A 21,846-nucleotide genomic window follows, 5' to 3' on the forward strand; every position below is an offset into this window, starting at 1 on the left:
AAATTTCTTCGAAAAGTTATTCCTTTAGTAACTCTCTTGCCCCCTTATGAGGATTTATTTTTCATAGGTTCGTAGCTGTTTACTAGCCTATTGATCACAAGGGCCTTTTTAAGCCTAGCTATGCATCCCAAATCTCTGACATGTTCTGAGACCCTTGATAAGTGTAAGCAGGGGCTTGGGAGAGGAAACATTTACAAGCAGGGGCCTTGAAGATGAACCGTTTACTGGTTGCCTGCTTCCATTAGAGACATAGGTATCAAGCCAGGGATGAATTTCCTGTTCTCCAGCCAATTATCCAATTTGCACTTGAACTGGGTTAGGGAAAAACTGTGCTTCACATGGATAGGGAAACTGTTCCAGAGACAGAGTAGTCTCTGGGATATATATATGTGTCTTTCCACCAAGTCCTATTTATATCACAGGCAAGGTTTAAGTCTTTAGAACAGGTAATTCTGGTGCTGTTTGTTTTGTGGATATGAAAGGGGGCACTGTACTTAATGATAAGTCTAATGAAAACCGAATACGGTGGAACAATGACTTCCTTGGACCTAGATGCCATACCTTTGTTTACAAGTTGGACAACATAGAATGATTTCATCACTACTGCAGACACATGATGGTCAAAGGCTAGATTACTGTCTATGTATGCCCCTACATCCCTGACTATCGGGTCAACTCTAAGGAGTCTATTGTCAATATGACAGCTGCCAGGGGTGGATGACTTCCTGAAGAATACTATTATGCATTTCTTGGCATTTAGTTGTAGTCCATGGCTCTGACACCAGTTGTTTGTCTGTGTCAGCCTTTCCTGGAGAATATTTGTGTCAGTGTGGGATTTAATGACAACTTCTAATTTACAATCATCTGCAAATTTAGTCAGCTAGAGACAACTGACAAGGGTTTTGACTTCAGAGAAGTAAATATCAAAAAGGAGCATTCCAAGGACCGATTCCTGAGGGATTCCATTTGTGACTGGCCTCTTTGTAGAGGTGGACTCCCCAATTATAACTTCCTGGGTCCTGTCTATGATCCAGTTGACTATGCACCGTGTGACATACGGGTTTGTACTTAATCTCTTGAATTTGTCAACAATGTCCCAGTGGAGTGTTGCGACAAAGGTCTTGGCCAGATCATGGTAGGTAGTGTAAACCATTTTGCCCTCATCCATATTTTTGGTGAACTTCTCAAAAAGTCCACAAGTTGAGTAGGCATGATCTGCCCTTGATGAAACCAAACTGGGTTGGGTCCTGTGTCTGGAGGGTTACTATATCACTATTGATCATTTCAATGATAATTCTTTCATGGCTTTGCATATAAGACTAGTGAGACTCATGAGTCTGTAGTTTCCAGGGTCTGTAGATGGCACACCTTTGTGCAGAGAGATGAGAGTTGCTGTTCTCCATTCATGTGGCACGAAGCCTGTTTGGACGCTACAGTTAAACAGCAGTTCCAGAGGACCTGATAGGTCATGTTTCATGCTATTCAGAATGCATCCTGGGATACTGTTTAGGCCTACAGTGTTCTTGGCCTTAGAGAGAGTATTAAGGACTTGTTCTCTAGTTGTAGCAGGGGGAGTTATATTTGATAATATTTCCTGAGGGAAGGCTGAAGGGTAGAGCGGGACAAAGTTGTAGCTGAATTTGTTGGCCACTAGGTTTTCTACATCATCTGGCTTTTATCCCTTTTAAATTTCTCCAATCTTTTCAGTTTCTAATATCATGAGAGGAATGGACCCCATTCCTAAGTCCAAGTATGATTAAAGTTCATGAAATTAGTATTGTTTCAGTCTTTGTTGTTAGCCAGAAATGCTCTTTGCAAAACCTACAGTGTGCTCAGTAATGACGTATTCTGCAATTCATATGGAGTTTCATGCATTGGTAACATATCTAAGTATGACTGTAAATTATTTTTTATAAGACATGTTGCTCCTACTACTATTGGAACTGTCTGGGCATCTGTCTTCCATATTGCCCTCGTTTCTGCCTGCAAATCCTGGTATTTTATGATTTTGTGTCTCCCTGTATGTTAGACACTGTAGTCACTAGGTGTAGCAATTTCAATACTACTACTGTCTTCTTTTCACAGACTACTATATCTGGTTTTATTTTTTGAATTGTTGGTAATGGGTGATATAAACTTCATCATTTTTTTGTAATGCTTTGTGTCTCATATTTCCTGTGCCTTTCAGTTACTTCAATATTATAATGTTTGCACAATCCGCAATGCAACAGTCTTGCCACATTATTATGTCTTTTAGTATACAGTCCTTCTGTCATTAGTACATCGCAAAAAGCAACAAGATGTGCAACCATTTCGAATTCTGTTTTACAAAACCTACATTTGTCTGTTTCTGCCACGTGTTCAATGGACTTTGTAAACCAGCATGTACGTAGTTCACTATCTTGGGCCACCAATAATAACCTTTCAATTTTTGGTTTAAATTCACCTCTCCTTAACCATTCCTGTGTTCAGTCCTGATCAACATAAGGTTGTTCCAATAGTTTTTTATACTTTCAAATATATTTATGCATATTCCACATTTCTTGCCTTCGCATCTGATCCTTCATCTTATATGCCTTCTTTTGTTTTTGGCACATTCAATTGCTGCCTGATTTTTATCTACTTCTAGTCTGATTTCCATTCTGGCTTGATACTGATGTGTTTCTGCTAAACTAAGCTGGAAAGCCATGTTAGACATTCTCCTCATGGTATATATGCAGTCCTACAATTACAGATCTATACATGTAATCAGTTTTAATGAGGCCCATGCCTCCTTCAAAACAGGGAATATATAGTCTTGGTATACAATAAGTTTTTTATAAATCATATGATGAGCAATAAGCATCCTTCCTGTTTTCCTGTCCAACTGATCCAACACATTTTGGGGCCACTCAATCACTCCAAAACTGTAAGTTAGGCCAGAAAGAGCAAATTGGTTTATAGTTTGGGCTTTGTTCCTATGTGACAATGTTGTTTTCAATATTAATTCTGGTCTTCTAGAATATTCCTTACTAAGTTGTATTTGTATTTGTTTGTGTATTATTGTCAATCCTTTATCAATTCCTAAATATTTATACACTCACTCTTGCTCAATTTCTTTTATATCACATTCCTGTCCCAGACTGATGTTTTCTTGGTGCTTCGGCTTTCCTGCTTTAAAGATTGCTTTGCACAATTATCTAGACCAAATGACACTCTTATATCATCTGAAAAAGTTTTGACCACTTGCAGTTGTGCTTTCAGTTCCTCATCTGATGAACTAGACAGTTTTAAATCATCCACAAAAAGAAAATGAAAAGTCTTTACACTTTGTTTTTTTTTTTTTTTTTTTTGGGGGGGGGGGGGGGGGCAAATTGTAGCCATGACCTAACCTGTTAGTAAACAGCTTATCAGGTTAAGAATAAAACAAAAGAGCAGCAGTGACAAAGAGTCACTCTGGAATATCCCCCCTTTGAATTTGTATCCCTGGAATAATATTGTCCTTTATCATGGCTTAACTGAAAAAGTGGTTTGCTACTGTTTCATGGTTGCTGTAATGTAATCGATCAGTATAGAGTGTCTCTTATACATTTTTAAGCACTCTTTTAGCCATGAATGTGGGATACTATCAAATGCTTTTTTTGTAGTCTATCCATGCCATATTTAGAGTCTTCCCCTTTTTACAGTTCTCTATTATGACTTTAACAACAAATTATCCTTTTTTCCACAACTTTCTTTTGTTACCTTCCTGTTCTATTGCCATGATTGAGTTTTCTTCTAAATGACTATAAACTTTGTCGGCATCAATTCCAGCGCATAATTTATACATTGTCGAAAGGCACGTTATTGGCCTATAGTTTTTAGGATAGCTTGCAGATTCGCTCTTAAGCAGGAGTATTGTTTTTCCTGTTGCTAACCAGATTGGTATCTTTTCAGGGTGTGCATATAAATAGTTCTTACTCATAGCTACATCTTCATGTAAAGATGTTAACACTTTTAGCCAGAAGTTAGGAACTGCATCTGGACCTGGGGTTTTCCAATTAGAAGCTTTTCTTAACTTTGTTTCAATCTCTCTGACCATTACTTCATCCCATTTAATATCCTGAATATTAAGTAGACCCTGAAAATTTAAGGATGAAGTATTTAGGCAAATATTCTGAAGTCAGAAACAAATCAAGCATTGCTTAATAAAAACAAAAAATTATCTTGTCGAGAATGATGAAAAGAGGTGAGTCCCATGAATGGTTACTACTAGTACTGGTCTCACCACGGCTTCATTCTGCCGTAATACAATGCTCCTTTTCTTCTTCTCTCACCATAAGCAAAACATTAGCACCAATCCCAAGATAGGAAGCATGCCAAAGCCTGTCTGGTGATCCACAGTCTTGTCCCAGATGGTGCAAGGGTCTGTAGGCTTTGTTGTAGCTTTTTCCTGGTAGATGCCATGAACAGCAACCCAACCAATCAGGAACATCAAGCTCAAACTCTCACTGCCCAACCAGAAACAATTCACGCTGCTCCTTCTCTCTCAAGGAGCAGAATATAAGCAAAGGTTCCAAGCTGTCGCCTATGAAGCAGTTAATATGCTTTGCAGTGATCAGCAGTCTCCAGAAATAGTGTCCCTGTACTCCTTCCCTCATCAGGAGAAAATAGAAGCACTAATCCCAAGATGACTACTGAGAGGCAGAATGTGGGCTCTTCAATAATTGGTGGCCTTGCAAGATGTTGCATATTATTAAAGGTAAGATTGAAAAATGGGTTACTATCCTAAGCACTGCAGTGTGCACTAAGCAGTTAGATACAAAAGAGGGGGAAAACTTAAGCTTAAGCTGTTTAAGTGGAGAGCCTCTAATTTTAAAAGAGCAAGACAGACTGAAAGGGGTTGGGCACTTTGTATTCTGGTTCTATGAAATACAGTGGGATGGCCAATAAATTTAAATAAACATAAAATAAAACTGCAGAGTAAAACACAAACCGAGCAGTCATAAAATAGAAATGTTTAATCAAAATCAAATTAAGAACAGGTAAGCGCTTTCACAACAGCTTCATTAGACCTTGAACAGCATACATTTAAACAGCACTAATATAAAGCAAGGCATTTAAAGAGTGGTTCAATTAAAATCATCCAATAAAAATACAGCAATTAACTATTCTGACATCAGTTCTTATGCAGTCTCACATGCAGCATTCAATATTAAGTAAACCAAACCAAGAATGTAAATATATAATAAACCTAATCAATTATGTAAATGATTTTTAACACTGGTTTTAATGATGCCTTTTCGTTTAAGCCTTTCCCTTGGGCACCCCTAAGTCTAATTATCCATCTTACTTCTCTGTTCTCTGTCATATTGCATATGTCACCTTGTCTAATACTTAATAAAATGTTATCAATAACCATAAATTTAAATGTATGTGATATACTATTATTTAAAGCATGCTTAGAAAGTGCATTAGCAATTGAACCTATACAGATATTATGTGAATATTCTCTAACATGGTCTTTTAACATCCGATCAGTCTTGCCCACTGGCTGTTTGGGCAATTTTTCCATCTCTTTCAACTTTCTGGTCTAAAAGCCCACCTTTGCATTATTCCTGCCTTTCCTGTAACGAGTCTAGTCCAGATACAGTTTTGCTGTATCCAGGATTGTATGCAAGCTTCTAAGCCCCCCCCCCACAAGCCTTTCTGTGTTGGAGGGAAGCCTTCTATCTTATCAGTGGGAGTGGTAAGGACTAGGTAGCCTATCTACCACAAGAGGAGTGGTTTCTGGCCCAGAAATTGTAGTTTATTGGCTGTTTGGGCAGTTTTTCCATATCTTTCAACTTTCTGGTTTAAAGGCCAGCGTTTGCACTTGTTTCCTGCCTTTCCTGTAACTAGTCTAGTCCAGATACAGATTTGCTGTATCCAGGACTGTTTCTAAGCTTCTGGGTGCTGCCAAAGTCTGCTCTTCAATTTTTCCCTTAGATCTGCTAGTTCTCTCCTCTCCTGCACTTTTACTAGCTTATTAGTCTAGCACTTTACCAGACTTCTTGTAGCAATTATTGTAGCACACAAAAGTGCTACCAGCACTAAACGTTCTACAAGGAAACAGCTCTAGTACTTATTATTAACCAGTAACCTAACCTCTAACTAGTATTTAACAAGATTTCCTTCTTAGTACTCTATAAGAGTATTCTTACTCAAACATGCTATCCTCCACTGTACTAGATATAAATTATAACGTGTGTACATCTGTAAACAAGGCCAAAAAAAAATGTTTATATTCTGTTTGTTATTTGCATGTAATATATGATATGTCACTGGCTATGCTTGGAGCTTTTCTCCCCGGGCCTCTACTGAAAATGGACATATATCCTGTTAGACTAGCCTGGTCAATAAATGTAAAATAAATAAATAAATTATTAATGCACACCCCTCCAAGCATTTCTAAAGGTCAGGTCCCCTTCTTCTATTAACCTGGTGAACTTGGACATCCTAAGGCAATGTAGCAACTGCCTCATGCTCACTGACAACCCTCTCCTATTACCTCCCAACACTCAGACTTGTGAGAGATCCACTCATATATCCAAATTGGGAGCCACACACTCTCTAATCAAGACCAGAATAGCTGGTCAAGAGGAGAAGGTCAACACTTACACCACACCACATGGAACACATAGCCCTCCAGAACACACACCAGCACTGCCTCCACATAAAAACACAAACCACATACCCACCTTCGCAGAAGCTCTCAATAAAAATCTACCCAAACAGCAGAGACCTCCAAGGCAGAAATGCACTCAACCATCACAAAACAACACTAATCACGAGACACATAACTCTCCTAGATAGTGTGCCAATCAAACAAAGCCCCTAAGGCAAAACAGCATGCCCAACACACTAGTCATAGGTGACACTGATGTCCCACTCACTAGGTTGAATAAGGAGAAAGTAACAGTCAGCTGCATGTCAGGTGCCAGGATCCACGACATAATGCATGCACTCAGGTCCTTCAACAACAGGTACAAATATGACTCTGTCATTGCACATGTGGGTGTGAATGACCTGAAATGCACCTCTCTGGGCTACATGAAAGGAGACATGGAGGAGCTCTCGGATTATGTAGACCAGGTGGATATGACCCTAGCCCTGAGCAGCATCCTACCATCACTCAGAATGATACCACAGTAAAAGCAGAAAATGATCAATTTTAACAATTGGTTACATTTCTTGTGTCATTCTAAGGGGATCCAGTATCTGTCGGTCTGGGATGACATGATTGACAGACCTCGATGCTTTGCCAGAGATGGCCTTCATCTGTCACCCCTGGGCTTCTGGATACTGGCCAAGGATCTTGCCACCCCCAATAGTACCTTTTTTAGGTGGTGTTCCAAAGACCAAATTACCACTGTAACAGCTACAAACAAATGCAATCTGAGGGTCATGCTGCTCAATGCTAGAAGTTTAAATCTCAAAATGCACTTGCTCGAAGCACTCCTTAAAATGGAGAACATTGACATTTGTGCTGTAACAGAGACCTGGTTCAAGGCAGCAGAAAGCACCCCTGCACTAGCTGGCTATAACTCATTCCACACCTTTTGGCCTCAGCTTAGACCGAAGCTCCAAAGGTGGTGGTGTTTTCACATTCATAAAGGATACACACACCTCCAGACTGGTAGCCCAACATAATGCATCAGAGATACTTCAGGTGCAGCTAACATTGGGTATGACAGCGATTCAGGTCATAGCCTGCTATAGGTCCCCAACCATGTCCCAAGACTCACACTCCATGTTCCTAAGCACACTGGAGAATATTACGGTCCAACCTAACACTCTAATACTGGGCAACTTCAACTACCCCTCCATTAACTGGGAAAACTACTCATGTACCAATACACTTGCCTAACATTTCCTAGAATTCATTAATTCCAATGCCCTGGACCAGCTCATTCTTACCCCCACTAGAGGTAGCAACATCCTTGACTATGATCATTACTAACATGGGCAACTGTTGCTCTACACCAATAGTCAATTTCTCCCCTGGTTACATATGACCACAAACAAATCACCTTATAAATCTACACCCCCCCCCTGCAAAGGTAACTACCATGAAAAACTTCTCCAAAGCTAACTTTGGGCTCCTAAAAACAGAGGCAGCTAATTTCACAGTACCCATGCAAATGGAGAATAGTTGCATGACTGCCAAATCATACATCAATGCACTGTACAAACACGTACACAAATGCATGGATCTCTCCATACCCAATAGAACGAAGATGCTCTCCTCCAAAAAAAGGAAGCCAATCTGGTGGTCCCCTGCCATAAACAAACTACAACAGAAGGAGGAAACTGATGTGGAATAAGGTGAAGTCCCAAGACTGGAAAAACTCCCTTATCGGCCTCAACAAAAAGTAGAGATCCCTCATGAAATCCTCTAAAGCTAGCTATGAAAACAGATTTGCAGCAAATAGTAAAGACAACACAAGGCCTTCTATAGTTATGTAAAGAATCTTAGCGGCAATACCCAGATTTGCTATGAGTTACTGGACAATGGTACCTCCTATACCGAGCCAACATATATTGCCAATATACTGTCAGACAGATTTAGTGCCAACTTTACCCCTCCCCCCAAAGGACCAATCACAATACCAGTAGACTGCCAGGCACCCAGTATTACTGCTGCACTGGTTAAAACATCACTATCCAAGGCCAAGAATACATCTTTTATGGGACCTGACAATATCCCTGACTGTGTTCTACATGAACTACAGAGTGAACTGGCATCTCACCTGTGTGCCCTGTTCAATCCCAGCCTCACCTCAGACTGTGTCCCTATCAAATGTCGCACTGCTATTGTCATCCCTCTCCACAAAGGAGGAGTCACTACAGAACCTGGGAACTATCACCCCATTAGCCTGAAAAGCCTGATTTGCAAAGCTATGGAATGCATCATCATGGATCTAATGAACAAGGATATAGGGAATCTCCAAACTCTGGATTTGTGAAGGGTAGATCATGCCTGCTCAACTTGGTTGACTTCTTTGAGTCAGTCAACAGAGCTGTGGATGAAGGCAAGGTGGTTCATGCAGCCTACCTTGATCTGGCCAAGGCCTTTGATACCATTCCCCACTCAGGAATCATAGAAAAACTCACTAAGCTAGGCATAAACCACTATATCACTAGGTGCATTGCAAATTGGCTCACAGATAGAACCCACAGTGTGAAAGTAACTGACTCCAAGTCACACTGCTGATCAGTCATGAGTGGAGTCCCACAGGGTTCGGTCCTGGATCCTCTCCTGTTTGGTATCTACTTCTCTGAAGTCCAGGCCAACACGAAGGGACTCTGGCTGTCAATGTTCACAGACGATTGCAAGTTGGAAGCTATTATTAACTCCCCAAGTGATGTTGACATCCTACAGAAAGGCCTCACTGAGACCGACGACTGGTGTCAGAACCATGGCCTTAAGCTCAATGCCAAAAACATGTGTCGTTATCCCCTTTGGGAAAAACCTGCTTCCCATGAATTACCACATTGATGGTAGTCTACTGAATACAGAAAGTGTTATAAGAGGTCTGGGAACACAGGTTGACAGCAACCTCTCTTTTGACCACCACATTGCCACTGTGGTTAGAAAGTCCTTCTATGTGGCACATTCCATTACTAAGGGTTTTGGATCCTGGAAGAAAGAGGTCATTGTCTCCCTCTACTCTTCCCTCATTAGGCCAATCATTGAGTACAATGCCCCATTTGGTATGTACCTCACTAGACACCTGCAACAACTGGAGAGGCCGCAAAAGTACCTACAAAGAGGATCCTAGGCCTTAAACACTTGTCCTATATGGACAGACTCAAAAAATTCCAACTATTCTCTGTCTCATATCATCTACTTAGAGGCGATTTCTGCTTGACTTACAATGCCATGTCTGACCCAGCTCTGTTAGAAATGCTGCATCTAAAGAAATCTCAATCCCTCCACACCACATGGTCCAGAGACCTCAACCTCACTGCCACAATCAACAGAACGTGCTTGGAGGGACAGGTTCATACCCCAGAGACTGCCTATGCTATGGAATAAACTTTCCATACATGTCAAACAGAGCACCTCACTGGCCCTCTTCAAGAGAAATCTTGATGAGTGGATGGAAAACAGAAAATTCACTCCTGGGATCACTCCAGTGGCTCTACTCAACAGAGGCACTGGTAACTAAGGTCGGGTGTCATGATGCCAGGGTAATCCTATGGGTTAGACTTGTAAAGGATCCAGGGCCATTAGCCTAGTACACACCTATAAACCTATGACGCTATAAAAAGATTGACATAGCGTACATTGTGCAAGGTATACAGCATGTTGTGAGGTACAATCTGCACTAATATTAAAAAAAAATTTACGCAAGTATCTGGATAAATAAAGAAACCTTAGCTATCTATGAATTCACAATAGTTACAATTCAAACAAGCTTTAGTAATTATTTCAACAGAATTTTGCTCATAATCAGTAAAGCTTCTTGGATAACATAAGAATCTTTTTGGGGATTTTTTACTCTTGTAAATAAAAGATGAATGTTCACCTATGATTTCTCTGATCCATGAGTCAACAGTAAGAATTTCCCAGTCCTTACTAATAATTTCAGTAATATCTTTTATATCATTAGTACAAAACAACGTAAAACTAACTTGTTTCAAACTTGTATTTTAATAGGTTTATTTTGAAAATCATGTTTATCAGAAAAAAAAGGAAAACCTATATTCTCTCTAAGTAATGGTATTTGTGTTAAAGTATTATTAATTTCAACTTCACTATAGCCTCTAGCAGTGAGCCTACATTTAAGTTCAGAAATTTCCATATTAAAGAGTCCCTCAGATGTGCTAAGTCTGGAGACTCTTGGACCTTGTCCTTTTAAAGTATTCTTAAAAATATGACAATGGTGCATACTGTGTTCTATGTAAAAAGAGTGTTCTTATGAAAAGGTTATCTATAAATTACTGTATCCAAGGTACCATCACTCAACATTTTTACATATATCCAAATAATTAATTTCCTTGGAAGAATAACTCATGGAAAATTTCAAAAAAGTTGTAGTCCCACTTATATAGTCTAAGAAGGTAAAAAGTTCATATTCTTTACCTGTCCAAATCAAAAGCAAATCGTTGACAAACCGACAATAAAAAGGAACAACTACATTGCATTGTTCCTTATTAAACATGAATTCTTCATCCCATAAAGCCATGACTATATTGGCATAGCTATTTGCACAAGATGTGCCCACAGCTATGCCATCAACGTGTAAGTAATATTTATTGTCAAAAGTAAAAAGTAAAAAAGTAAAAGGATTGGAAAACAAGACTGGCCTGTAAAGAAAGCAAGTGGCAGATTTTAACTGATTCCACCAGGAATCCAGGTATTAACGATTTTATAAGTATAAAACCATTTTTAATTCTTGATATATAATATTTTTATGGCTGCAATATTTGATGAAATGTAAGTACACATAGTGAATTTAATTCATGTTTTAGTATTTCAATCACAATACCATATAAATAATTATTTTTAGTGACTTTTAAAATCAATATTTATAATTATATATACATTTGTATTTACTTTTGGTATGTATATACATAAATCACCAAGATTTATATGTTTTTTATATAGGTCCAATATTAGTTATGTTACAAATGGAGTACTGTTTCTTTAAATTGAGTAACAAAGTTTTGGCGCCAAAACCTGTTTTTAAATGAGTTAATTAAATGTTTTGCACTAGTTCTGATGAAGTATGCGATGGTGCAGATGAAAGCGCTCAACTAGTGCTTAAGGAATGCTATCGTTGTAATAAAGGATTTATTTTCAGTCTACAGCCTTTTTGCTTCCTATGAGTTTGGAACTTCTGAGTTTGTTTACATAGCAATTGTGCTAGTGCTTCATTTGCTTCCTGCAAGTCTGGAACTATTGAGTTTGCCAAGGGAAGCTTCTTGTGTTTTTCTAACTACAAAGTATTGGATTGGGTTTCTCTACCACAAGCTAAACGGATAGTCAGGACTTCCTGAGCAACCAGGCATTTGCTCTACAACATTTCATCAGCTTTTACAAACATTCTAAGGTACTTTTTATGGTTGTTGTGGTCTCCCACACAGACTGTTGTGAGTTGTGTTCAAGTTACTTTGCATCATTTGGAAGAGTTACAGGAATGTATATGCCTGGGATATAAACAGATTTAGTCCTACTTTACTTTTGAACTTCTAAACATCAGTGTATAACAGTGTATGAGTTTGGAACTTCTGAGTTTGTTTACATAGCAATTGTGCTAGTGCTTCATTTGCTTCCTGCAAGTCTGGAACTATTGAGTTTGCAAAGGGAAGCTTCTTGTGTTTTTCTAACTACAAAGTATTGGATTGGGTTTTCTCTACCACAAGCTAAACGGATAGTCAGGACTTCCTGAGCAACCAGGCATTTGCTCTACAACATTTCATCAGCTTTTACAAACATTCTAAGGTACTTTTTATGCTTGTTGTGGTCTCCCCACACAGACTGTTGTGAGTTGTGTTCAAGTTACTTTGCATCATTTGGAAGAGTTATAGGAATGTATATGCCTGGGATATAAACAGATTTAGTCCTACTTTACTTTTGAACTGCTAAACATCAGTGTGTAACAGTCTTCTTGTTACACTTTAGTTCAACATCTTGCCAATTTGGCGAAGCAGTGAGGTTTCTGTGGATTTATAAGGAGTGTTTTTTCATCGTTTTTTCGTTCTGTTTTATCAGTGACATAATTCAAGTTTCATATATCCGTGTCATTTTTTGAACTTTAGTAGCTATCCCAGCTACGGTCCACCACTAGTCTATCTGCAGGATCTGATTATATTTCTATAAATAAGCTAATCAAATCTATAAACATTTGATCATAATTACTATGCTTAGATATGTATTTCCTAACATATTCTATGCCGGTCTCATTTGGTATCACAGTAAAGAGTGATTATACATCAAGAGTCACAAAATGATATTTAATACAATCTAATTTGGTGTTAAAATAATGAAATAAGTAATTCAGAAAATGTCTAGTATCACTTAAAACATCAACATTCATATTAAGTATAGGCCTTAAATGCCTTTCAATATACATTGAAAAAGTAAATGTTGTTTTTGTATCTTTCGGCTTTTCCCGGTTAGGGGTCGCCACAGCGGAACTCCGGTCCGCTAATGATTGGCAGTAGATTTTTACGTACTGAGTTGCCAGCCCTGACGTACAACCTTCAACGAAGGTATGCCCATTCACGCATGTTTCCACATAGAAGACACTTTAACTGAGAATCGAACAGGACAATGTCTTATTGTGAGGTGACAACACTACCACAGCACCACCACCGCGGTTCATATATTGAAAAAGTAAATAACAGCAAATAACACTTCCAGCAGCTCACAGCAGAGCCTCCAAATCTACAAAAGCCACAGTCTTTCTTAAAAATGTTTATTAGGTAAGCACTTTCACAAACAGTAAGTTTGCTTCCTTAGACCTTAATAAAAACAGCCATAAAACTCATATTTTTAACCCCCCCACACATTTTAAACCAGCCTATAACTAGTAATTTCTAATTAACAACAAGTAACCCATTCATTGCCAAGTCACATAGAGAAAATACAGGCATTAAAATACAGGCAATAAAAGTGTATCAATGACAAACATACTGAAAAATAGAATTATACACTGCTTCACTTTATTTCGTTAATCTTCTATTTTTCAGCTTGGATGTAATAGTTATGCAGTCATTAATTCCCTTCCCCAAGTGTGCACTAAATTTTATTATCCATTTTAATTCTCGTTCTTCAGTGATTTAATTAATGTTTCCTAACCTGATATTTTCATGTAAAATCTCCAAGACACTGAACTTAAAATGGTGCTGACTGCCTAACTCCAGAATGTGTTTGGCTACAGCACTATATACATGCCCCCCTCTCAAACAATGCATGTGGTCCCTAATCCTCTCTCTTAACCTTCTGTTGGTTTTCCCAATGTAAAATGAGGCACAAGTGCAGCAGCAAGCAAGACAGACCAAGTTCCTGGAGTTATAGTTAGCATCTATCTCTAACACATAAGATCTACCAGTGTCAGGATGTATGAACTCTGTCCCTTCATGAATATATTCACAGAAATAAAGTGAAGCAGTGTATAATTCTATTTTTCAGTATGTTTGTCATTGATAAACTTTTGTTGCCTGCATTTTTTAAAAGTATGAGTTTTATGGCTGTTTTTATTAAGGTCTGAGGAAGCAAACTACTGTTTGTGAAAGCGCTTACCTAATAAACGTTTTTAAGAAAGACTGTGGATTTTGTACATTTTGAGACGCTGCTGTGAGCTGCTGGAAGTGGTTTTTGCTGTTATTTACTTGGTTTGTTACTATACAGCAGCATTCTTCTGTGTGGATTTTTGATTCTATATATTGAAAAAGGTTCAGTGGACCATTTACATTCCACTACTATAGGTCTTAAGGGCGGGTTTATAAGGTTTTTATGAACCTTGGGTAAACCTTGAATTACCAGTATCAAAGGTTTTTCAACTAGCAAAAATTTAAACAGGTCCACTGATATTAATCTACTTAGTAAACAGTCATTCAAGGTATTAAAAATTCTATTTAACTTTCTTATCTTGTTAGTGTCAATTAATTTATAAAAAGTAGTATCATTCAACATCGGATTCATCGGGTCATAATAATGCTCCTTATCCATTACAACATTCGGACCACCTGTGAACCATACACAAAGTCCAGACCATGAAAAGCTCAAACAGCTCACTCCAGATTTAAAAAGAAAACCACGTTTATTGATATAAAGCTTGTGTAAGCGCTTTCATCCCAAATTAAATTTAAACAGGTCTGATGAAGTTCCTGTTTAAATTTAATTTGGTACGAAAGCACTTGCACAAGGTTTATATCAATAAACATGGTTTTCTTTTCTAATCCAGAGTGAGCTGTTCGAGCTATTCGAACCACCTTTATCAGCTGGTCTAATTACAATTGTAACATCATTTTATAATGAATGTAAAGCTACTATTTCATTATAAGTAAGATTGGAATATCTCTTACTATTAATGTAATTACTTTCAGTATAAAGACAGTAAATATCATTTTCAACCATTTTGCGAAAAACATCTTTTAAAAGGGTGTGAAGTTGGAATAGAAGTACTAGGTGGTTTATATGCATTGGTGTCATAAATGGCATTATTACTGAATTTGAATTTCAAAAGAACATTTCTAATAAACAGTTTTACATCCAAAATAGTATCAGTCAGATCACACCATTGTGATGGAATAAAAGAAAGTTCTTTCTCTAGTAATTTCAACTCATCTGACGTCAGTACAGAGAGTGCTTACCTGTTCTTAATTTGTTTCTGATTAAACATTTCTATTTCATGACTGCTTGGTTTGTGTTTTACTCTGCGGTTTTATTTTACATTTGTTTGACAGTTATTGTGTTTTACCATAGAGTATTTATTTCCTTAGACAGTTTTGTATCTGGTTTAATAATAAATATAAATAGTTGAAGGGGAGTGATTTCACAAAATGATAATTTTATGCTTACTCACAACAGCCAATGAAAATGAGGGAAGGTCAAATTAATATAAGGGACAGGCAACTAGAAAGACAGTTCATAAGAACACAGCAGCACCAGGGTGGGAGGCTGGGAAAATTTCTGTGTAACTCACAAAAGAGACAGCTGTGGTCTATTTTCAAGTTTTAATATGCAATTAAAAGCAGAATACAAGTAAAACACATTGTATAGAAAAGGTCTGAGTCCCTCATCAGGTTTAATTCTAAATCCTTTTTCTTTATTTATAAATGATTCTCTACTGTGAAGTAAAATAAATTAGGAGGACACAGTTCATATTACATTTATGGTATGAGTAAAATAATTTACATTAATATAGATGGACTGGCACTTGGTGTGAACCAAGATTTTAAGGTGCAATATTTTGAAATGCACCAAATAAATATAAAAGTTACAGTGTTTCTATAGATTACATCCCTTGCTGCCATGATATATGGAACAGTCTCTGTGGAAAAGCAATTATGTGAGTTAAAGTCATTATTTACTGTGAGCAGTTCAGTTTTAAGCAACTCAGTAGTTGAGATATACACCCGGCATTTAGGTTATCTTCTGATAACAGGACAGGCACAGTTTATTTGTAAGATGGGTATTAGGTTAGGTATTAGTGGACATAACTAGTTATTGTGGCACTCTACCCATTTACAAGCACAGTGTACAAGAAAGCTAATTTGACTATAGTAGAAAATCACAAGTAATAAAATTATTATTGCTTTACAAAGCTTTAAATAAGAGTGAAAGATAATTATGAATAATACAATTTTCTGGTATGTCAAATGCATAGACGATAATTAGAGGTTTATTGCTGAGAATTTTAATTATGATGATCAGATATATACTGGGTAGAAAGAATGCTTTTGGTATCAGTGGGAGATAGGTGTGCAACATTTGATTAAAACACAATAATATACAAAGATTTTTTTTGCAGAAGGGCACAAGTCAAAAATATTAGTTTTGTTACATTTTAAATGAAGTCTGATTAAAGACCAGATGGCAAATGAATGCATATTTACAATTTTGTTGCAAAGATTTGAATAAAAACATCTTACAAAACAAACCAAAGCTTTCAAGTATTTTGGAGTGGTGATGGGGTGAAGACAAACAGGGAATATTAAAGCAGTTAATAAACATCAGTATTACTTTACTTACTAGCAAGGTTGCCATCCAAATTTAAAACGGAACAAATATCTGATCTAATACTGTACTTCACATAACATCATAGCAAGTTTAAGCAAGCTATATGTTTTTCCCAAAAAATACATGGATTAGAAATTTTCACTTCTAGTCCGACTAGAAAGGAATGGTTACTCTTCCATACAAATGTACTATCTTTGTAAGTCAAGCCAGAGGTGCACTTACATATGCTGAACAGATCCATCAACACAGAAATGCATTCTAAGACACTTAACTATCTTGACAGTAGAAATGGGCCACTAAACAGGCATATTCAAAAATGAAATGATTTACAGCACTTCATAGAATACAGTAACCAAGCCAATAAAAACATTTCAAAATCTTTCAGTACAACACCAAATGAGCAGAGTGCATTTTCTCATTTTGTATATATGTTTTTATTTATAACTGGGTTTTAAAAACAGTGGGAGTAATGCTTAAGCAAGACTATGCTATCGTTTTGTTCAGATATTTATTTAACCTGTACTGTTGTTTTTAATATATAATAAGCAAGTCAAAATAGATTTAAGTAAAGTGAAAAAATAAATGACTACTTACTGAGTAAAATTATTCTTCCTTTTTGATGGATCAATCAGACGTAGGGTATCTCTTATTACTGCTACTTTCACTTCTTCATCTACTGGACTTGGAACATATTCAAACACACCTGGTGAAATCTGTGATTTACAAACAGAGATTAAGGAACTAAGTACAGTAGAGAAGACAGAGTACCTCAAGTAGTAAGCAAGACAAATCAACTTAAAATCTGTTTGCAAGTGATAAAGATTCATCACATATGCAACAAATCATATGCAATCAAAAATCTAGCAAGCCAATATATAATATGAAATTATTAAAACCTTCAGACAAGAAAATTATTTCTAGAGCTATATGGTAAAAGAAAATCATGACTGAAAATACTGAAAATTACACTTTAACTGTGCAACTGGTTTTATCTCCAGATTTTTTAAAGAAAAAAAGGATTGTTAATTTATGCATTTCTCTGTGTTTGTTAATTTGGGAATTCTAGCTGGGCAGACCCCATTTATAAGGGAACTTCAAGAAGGAAAACTCAAGAAGGTACAGTGCAGTTTGATTCACATAAAAACATAAAAATTAATATACACACATCAAGATGTAATGTACACTATGAAGTAATGACTGGTAAAATCAATCTTAAATATGCAATTTGTACAAATTTTGAACTGGTGGTGGAAAAATAATTGAGGGAAATGTTGAAATATAATAGAGTGACCCCAAATGTAACTACTGAGGAAAAGAATATTCTATATGATTTTATGGAAAACAAAAACCTTAGAACTATAAAACCAGACAGGGGTGGCGGGGTTGTTTTAGTGTATCATATCAGCTATGAAAGCAAAATGTTTGACTTGCTCAATGTTGAAGAGACATACGCTAGAGTTTCCTTGAATGAAGTCAACATTGCCTACAAAAAGATTTCTGTGTGTCTAAATGATCTAGTGATAGAGGGGCTCATAGACATTGAGACTCATAATTTTTTAAATGTCGACAAGCCCAGAGTACCCTCTATCTTTGGCATACCCAAGGTCCACAAAAGTATTACTGACCCACCGCTTAGACCTGTTGTCTCTGCGGAAGGATCAGTAACTGCACCTTTGGCAAAATATATAGATTATAATCTAAAAAACACAGTTTTCAAAAATGAGAATATTCTCAAGGATTCATGGGATTTTGTAAGACGCATAAGCAATGAACAACAATCCAACACAAGTACTTTCATTACACTTGATGTAGTGATTTATTCACGTGTATTCCACATGATGTGGGGCTTGCTTGGTTTGAGGAATTCATGGCCGATTGTGGGGATATTCCCTTTGGTGTATTTCGCACTTGTCTAATTTTAATGGACCTAGTCCTTAAGAATAATTTTCTTTTCTTTCAGGGAGAATACTATAAACAATCGAAGGGCGTGGCAATGAGGACACACTGTGCCCCTACCTAAGCTATTATTATTCTCCTATATTGGGAAAACAAATATGTGTTCACCTCAGAATTTAAGCAATAATGGAACCTGTATGGGTGTTGTTTAGATGACATCTGTATTTTTTGGACTGGTACTGATAATCATTTTTTCGAATTCCTTGAATACATTTCTAAGAGTACTAAGTTCCTACAATTTACATATCAGCTTAACAATAGTGAGTTAAATTACCTTGATGTTAACATTCAAAGGGTGGACAATGGTTTCAAATCTAAAATTCACAGAAAGCAGACATTCTCGAATTCTTATCTTCACTATGCTAGTACCCACCCCCCACACCAAAAAAGAGGGGTAATAAAAGGTTAACTGGTCCGGGCTAGCAGAATGACATCTGACGACCAGGATTTTAAAAGAGAATGTGATTTTATAGTAGAAATGTTCAAAGCCAGAGGGTACCCTCCAACACTTTTGAATGATGTATTAACAGAAGTCATGGATGGTAGAGAGTCTAGGTTTGCCCCTATTTTGGGTAAAATTCACCCCTCTGATTATGCAAGGCTAGGCACGAAGATAGAAGGGGCGTCTTACCAATCTGCTTTGACTATCACATATGATGATGAAACAAATTTGGTCAAACAAGTTATAGACAAGGAGTGGAAAAAATGTGCAGCCTCATCAGATTTAAATTGTATATTTGACAAGCCACTTAAATGTGTGTACAAAAAAGGACGAAATATCAAAAATATTTTGGAAGGAGGTTCCCATTATAACAATTTTGGAACTCTCATTAGTAACAAAAAAGGGACACACAAATGTGGAAGTTGTACCCAATGTAAGTACATATGGACTGGGGACATGTTATATTTAATATGTAGAAACAAGTATATAATTACTAGAGGGTATGCAAATTGTAATACCACAGGTGTGGTACATATTGTTTTGTGTGGGGCATGTGACTCCTTCTATATGGGTAAGATGGAAAGGAGGTTAAAACAAAGAATGTATGAACACCTTTATGATTTAAGGAAGAAAAATGATAATGATGCCCTGTACAAACATCATCAGGCATGTCCAAAAGCAGAGTATCAATTTTTTGTGATAGAGGTGGTCCCTATAGACCCCAGGGGTGGGCCATGGGAGACCAGACTCGAATACAGGGAACTATATTGGCAGTTAGTCCTGGATGCTTGCAACAATTCAGGACTTAATGATATGGTGTCTTTAAAACCTGTACTCAAGCTCAGGCAAGGGTCCCTGTGGATTTTCAAAACCACATCTTTCCACCCTTCTGACCTTTTGGGTATGGTCTGGTAGGAGTGGAAAAACAGACTTCAACATCAGAGAGCATCTTGCCTTCCTGCTGGCACCTGGTAAGCATGTATTTCACCTGAGGCCCAAAGAGAGAGGAGCCATCAAAGGGGGTATTGGTGAAGGATGCTCTGAAAGGTTCCGCAAACTGACACAGCTGCAGCCAAGAATGTCTCCTAAGAACTACTCCTGTTCCTGCAGCTCTACTCACTCCATCGGCTGCATATGAAATAAGCCTTATAGAGGAGTTGACTACTGAATTAAGAGTCACAAGCTTGGTAGCTACCTTAGCTGAAGCTCCCTCAGTTGTGGGATCTTGTAGGGTATATCCAAGCTCTTTTAGGAGATCCCTCTGAAGCCTAGTAAAATGGGAAAGATAGTTCAGGGACATAAGGGAGAAGGTCGCTGATGAAAACATTCGCTTTCCATATCTGTCCATCATACGAGAGTCTATATTCGGTGAATGGACAGATGAGGAGGTTTCAGCTAACTCTCTCTTTGTGGCTGCTGCTACCACCATGACATCAACTGGGACACCTTTAGTTAAGAATTGTTTGTCTTGGAGAATTGTGATGAATTTATTGGGTCTCCGTAGGACAGATTCCATGGAATCTAAAGCTGACCAAGCCTTTCGAGACACTACAGACATGAGTGGATCAAAAGGCGGAGACACCCAGGAGGTGGAAGGTCGGGAACCAAATGCATCCACGTATACAGACTCATCCTTGGAGGGGGCCAGGGAAGTCCAGCTATGCCTCTGCCTGTGAATCTCAAGGATGTCCGAAAAGGAAACATCTTCAGAGGAGGACCTTGGGGACCCCTCTGATTCATCCAGGTCTGTATCTGAGGTGACAGACTCAGGGGAGTCTAGGTGCTTTCTCTTGCACTTTTTCTTCCAGGGAGCCTGCTCAGAATTCTCTGGTAAGCTTTGAAAGAAGAGGGTTCACCCAATGGGGTGTCCTGGGGCATAGGTTCCCTACGCTTTGGGGCTGGAGCAGAGGTTGTCACAGGCACTGAGGGGGATGGAGCCGATGGACCCGATAGTGGAGCCATCTGTGGGGACAGCACTCTCCGCATGACCTAGAAAGTGCCACGGTCTCGACACAAGGAGAGCTCCAGCTCCGAAGAAACAGGAATAGCACCCTGTGCCAAGGCCGATGTGGGAGCCGAGCTCAACTGAGCCGGCGCTCCGAGAGGGACAGCGGGGTCGAACAAGGGTCCAATGCCACTTCCCCCCTCGGAGCCGATGAGAGAGCTTCAGCACCCAGATACCTCGATGGGAGGAAGAATAGAGGTAATTGGAGCCAACGTCGGAGCCAATGAGGATGTTATTGGAGCCGAAGGAGCCACTATCGGAGCATCCATGGACTCCGGCTCCGAACTAAGTATTGTTGGAGGAGGAATCGAAATTGAAGCGGATGGAGTTGAAGCCTGTTGAGGTGGGCTTGAAAGCATTTTAGCAAGGGCCTGTGACTTAAACAATCTACTGACCACTCTCTTCATATCCTGATCCAATAACCTTGAGGATCGAGAGGAGTGGGAAAATGAGCGATGACTGGACTTGCTTTGGAGTAATGGTGATTGTGGCACCAAGCGAATTGGCTCCAAAGAAGGAGACCTTGCTCTTTTGTGACTCCGAGACGGCTCCGAAGTAACAGTTGGAGCCGACGGAGGGGTAGTCTTCTCGGTGCCAGCCGGCACCGACACACTTGATTTGTCAAGCTCACAGGTCGGTTCCAAACAAGGAGCCGACAGCTTGACTGGTTTTAAAGGTTTCACTGGCTGAGATGCTTTAGCCGGAGAATCCTGTTTTAGTAATCCAGGGAGGATAAGCTTGTTTTTC

The 21,846-nt window shown here is 38.3% G+C and overlaps 1 protein-coding gene across 1 annotated transcript in view; it reads right to left on the reverse strand.

Moving 5' to 3' along the window:
• Positions 1 to 21,846, reverse strand: part of TTLL11 (tubulin tyrosine ligase like 11) — a 1,746,306-nt gene that overhangs the window by 1,268,289 nt on the left and 456,171 nt on the right. Inside the window, exon 6 of the mRNA XM_044058582.1 lies at positions 17,291 to 17,409. Within this exon, the coding sequence (XP_043914517.1) occupies positions 17,291 to 17,409 (119 nt within the window). The remainder of the gene's footprint in view (positions 1 to 17,290; positions 17,410 to 21,846) is intronic.

Source organism: Protopterus annectens, chromosome 16.part0 (assembly GCF_019279795.1).
Source record: "Protopterus annectens isolate FY-2018-M chromosome 16.part0, PAN1.0, whole genome shotgun sequence".
Lineage (NCBI taxonomy): Eukaryota > Metazoa > Chordata > Ceratodontiformes > Protopteridae > Protopterus > Protopterus annectens.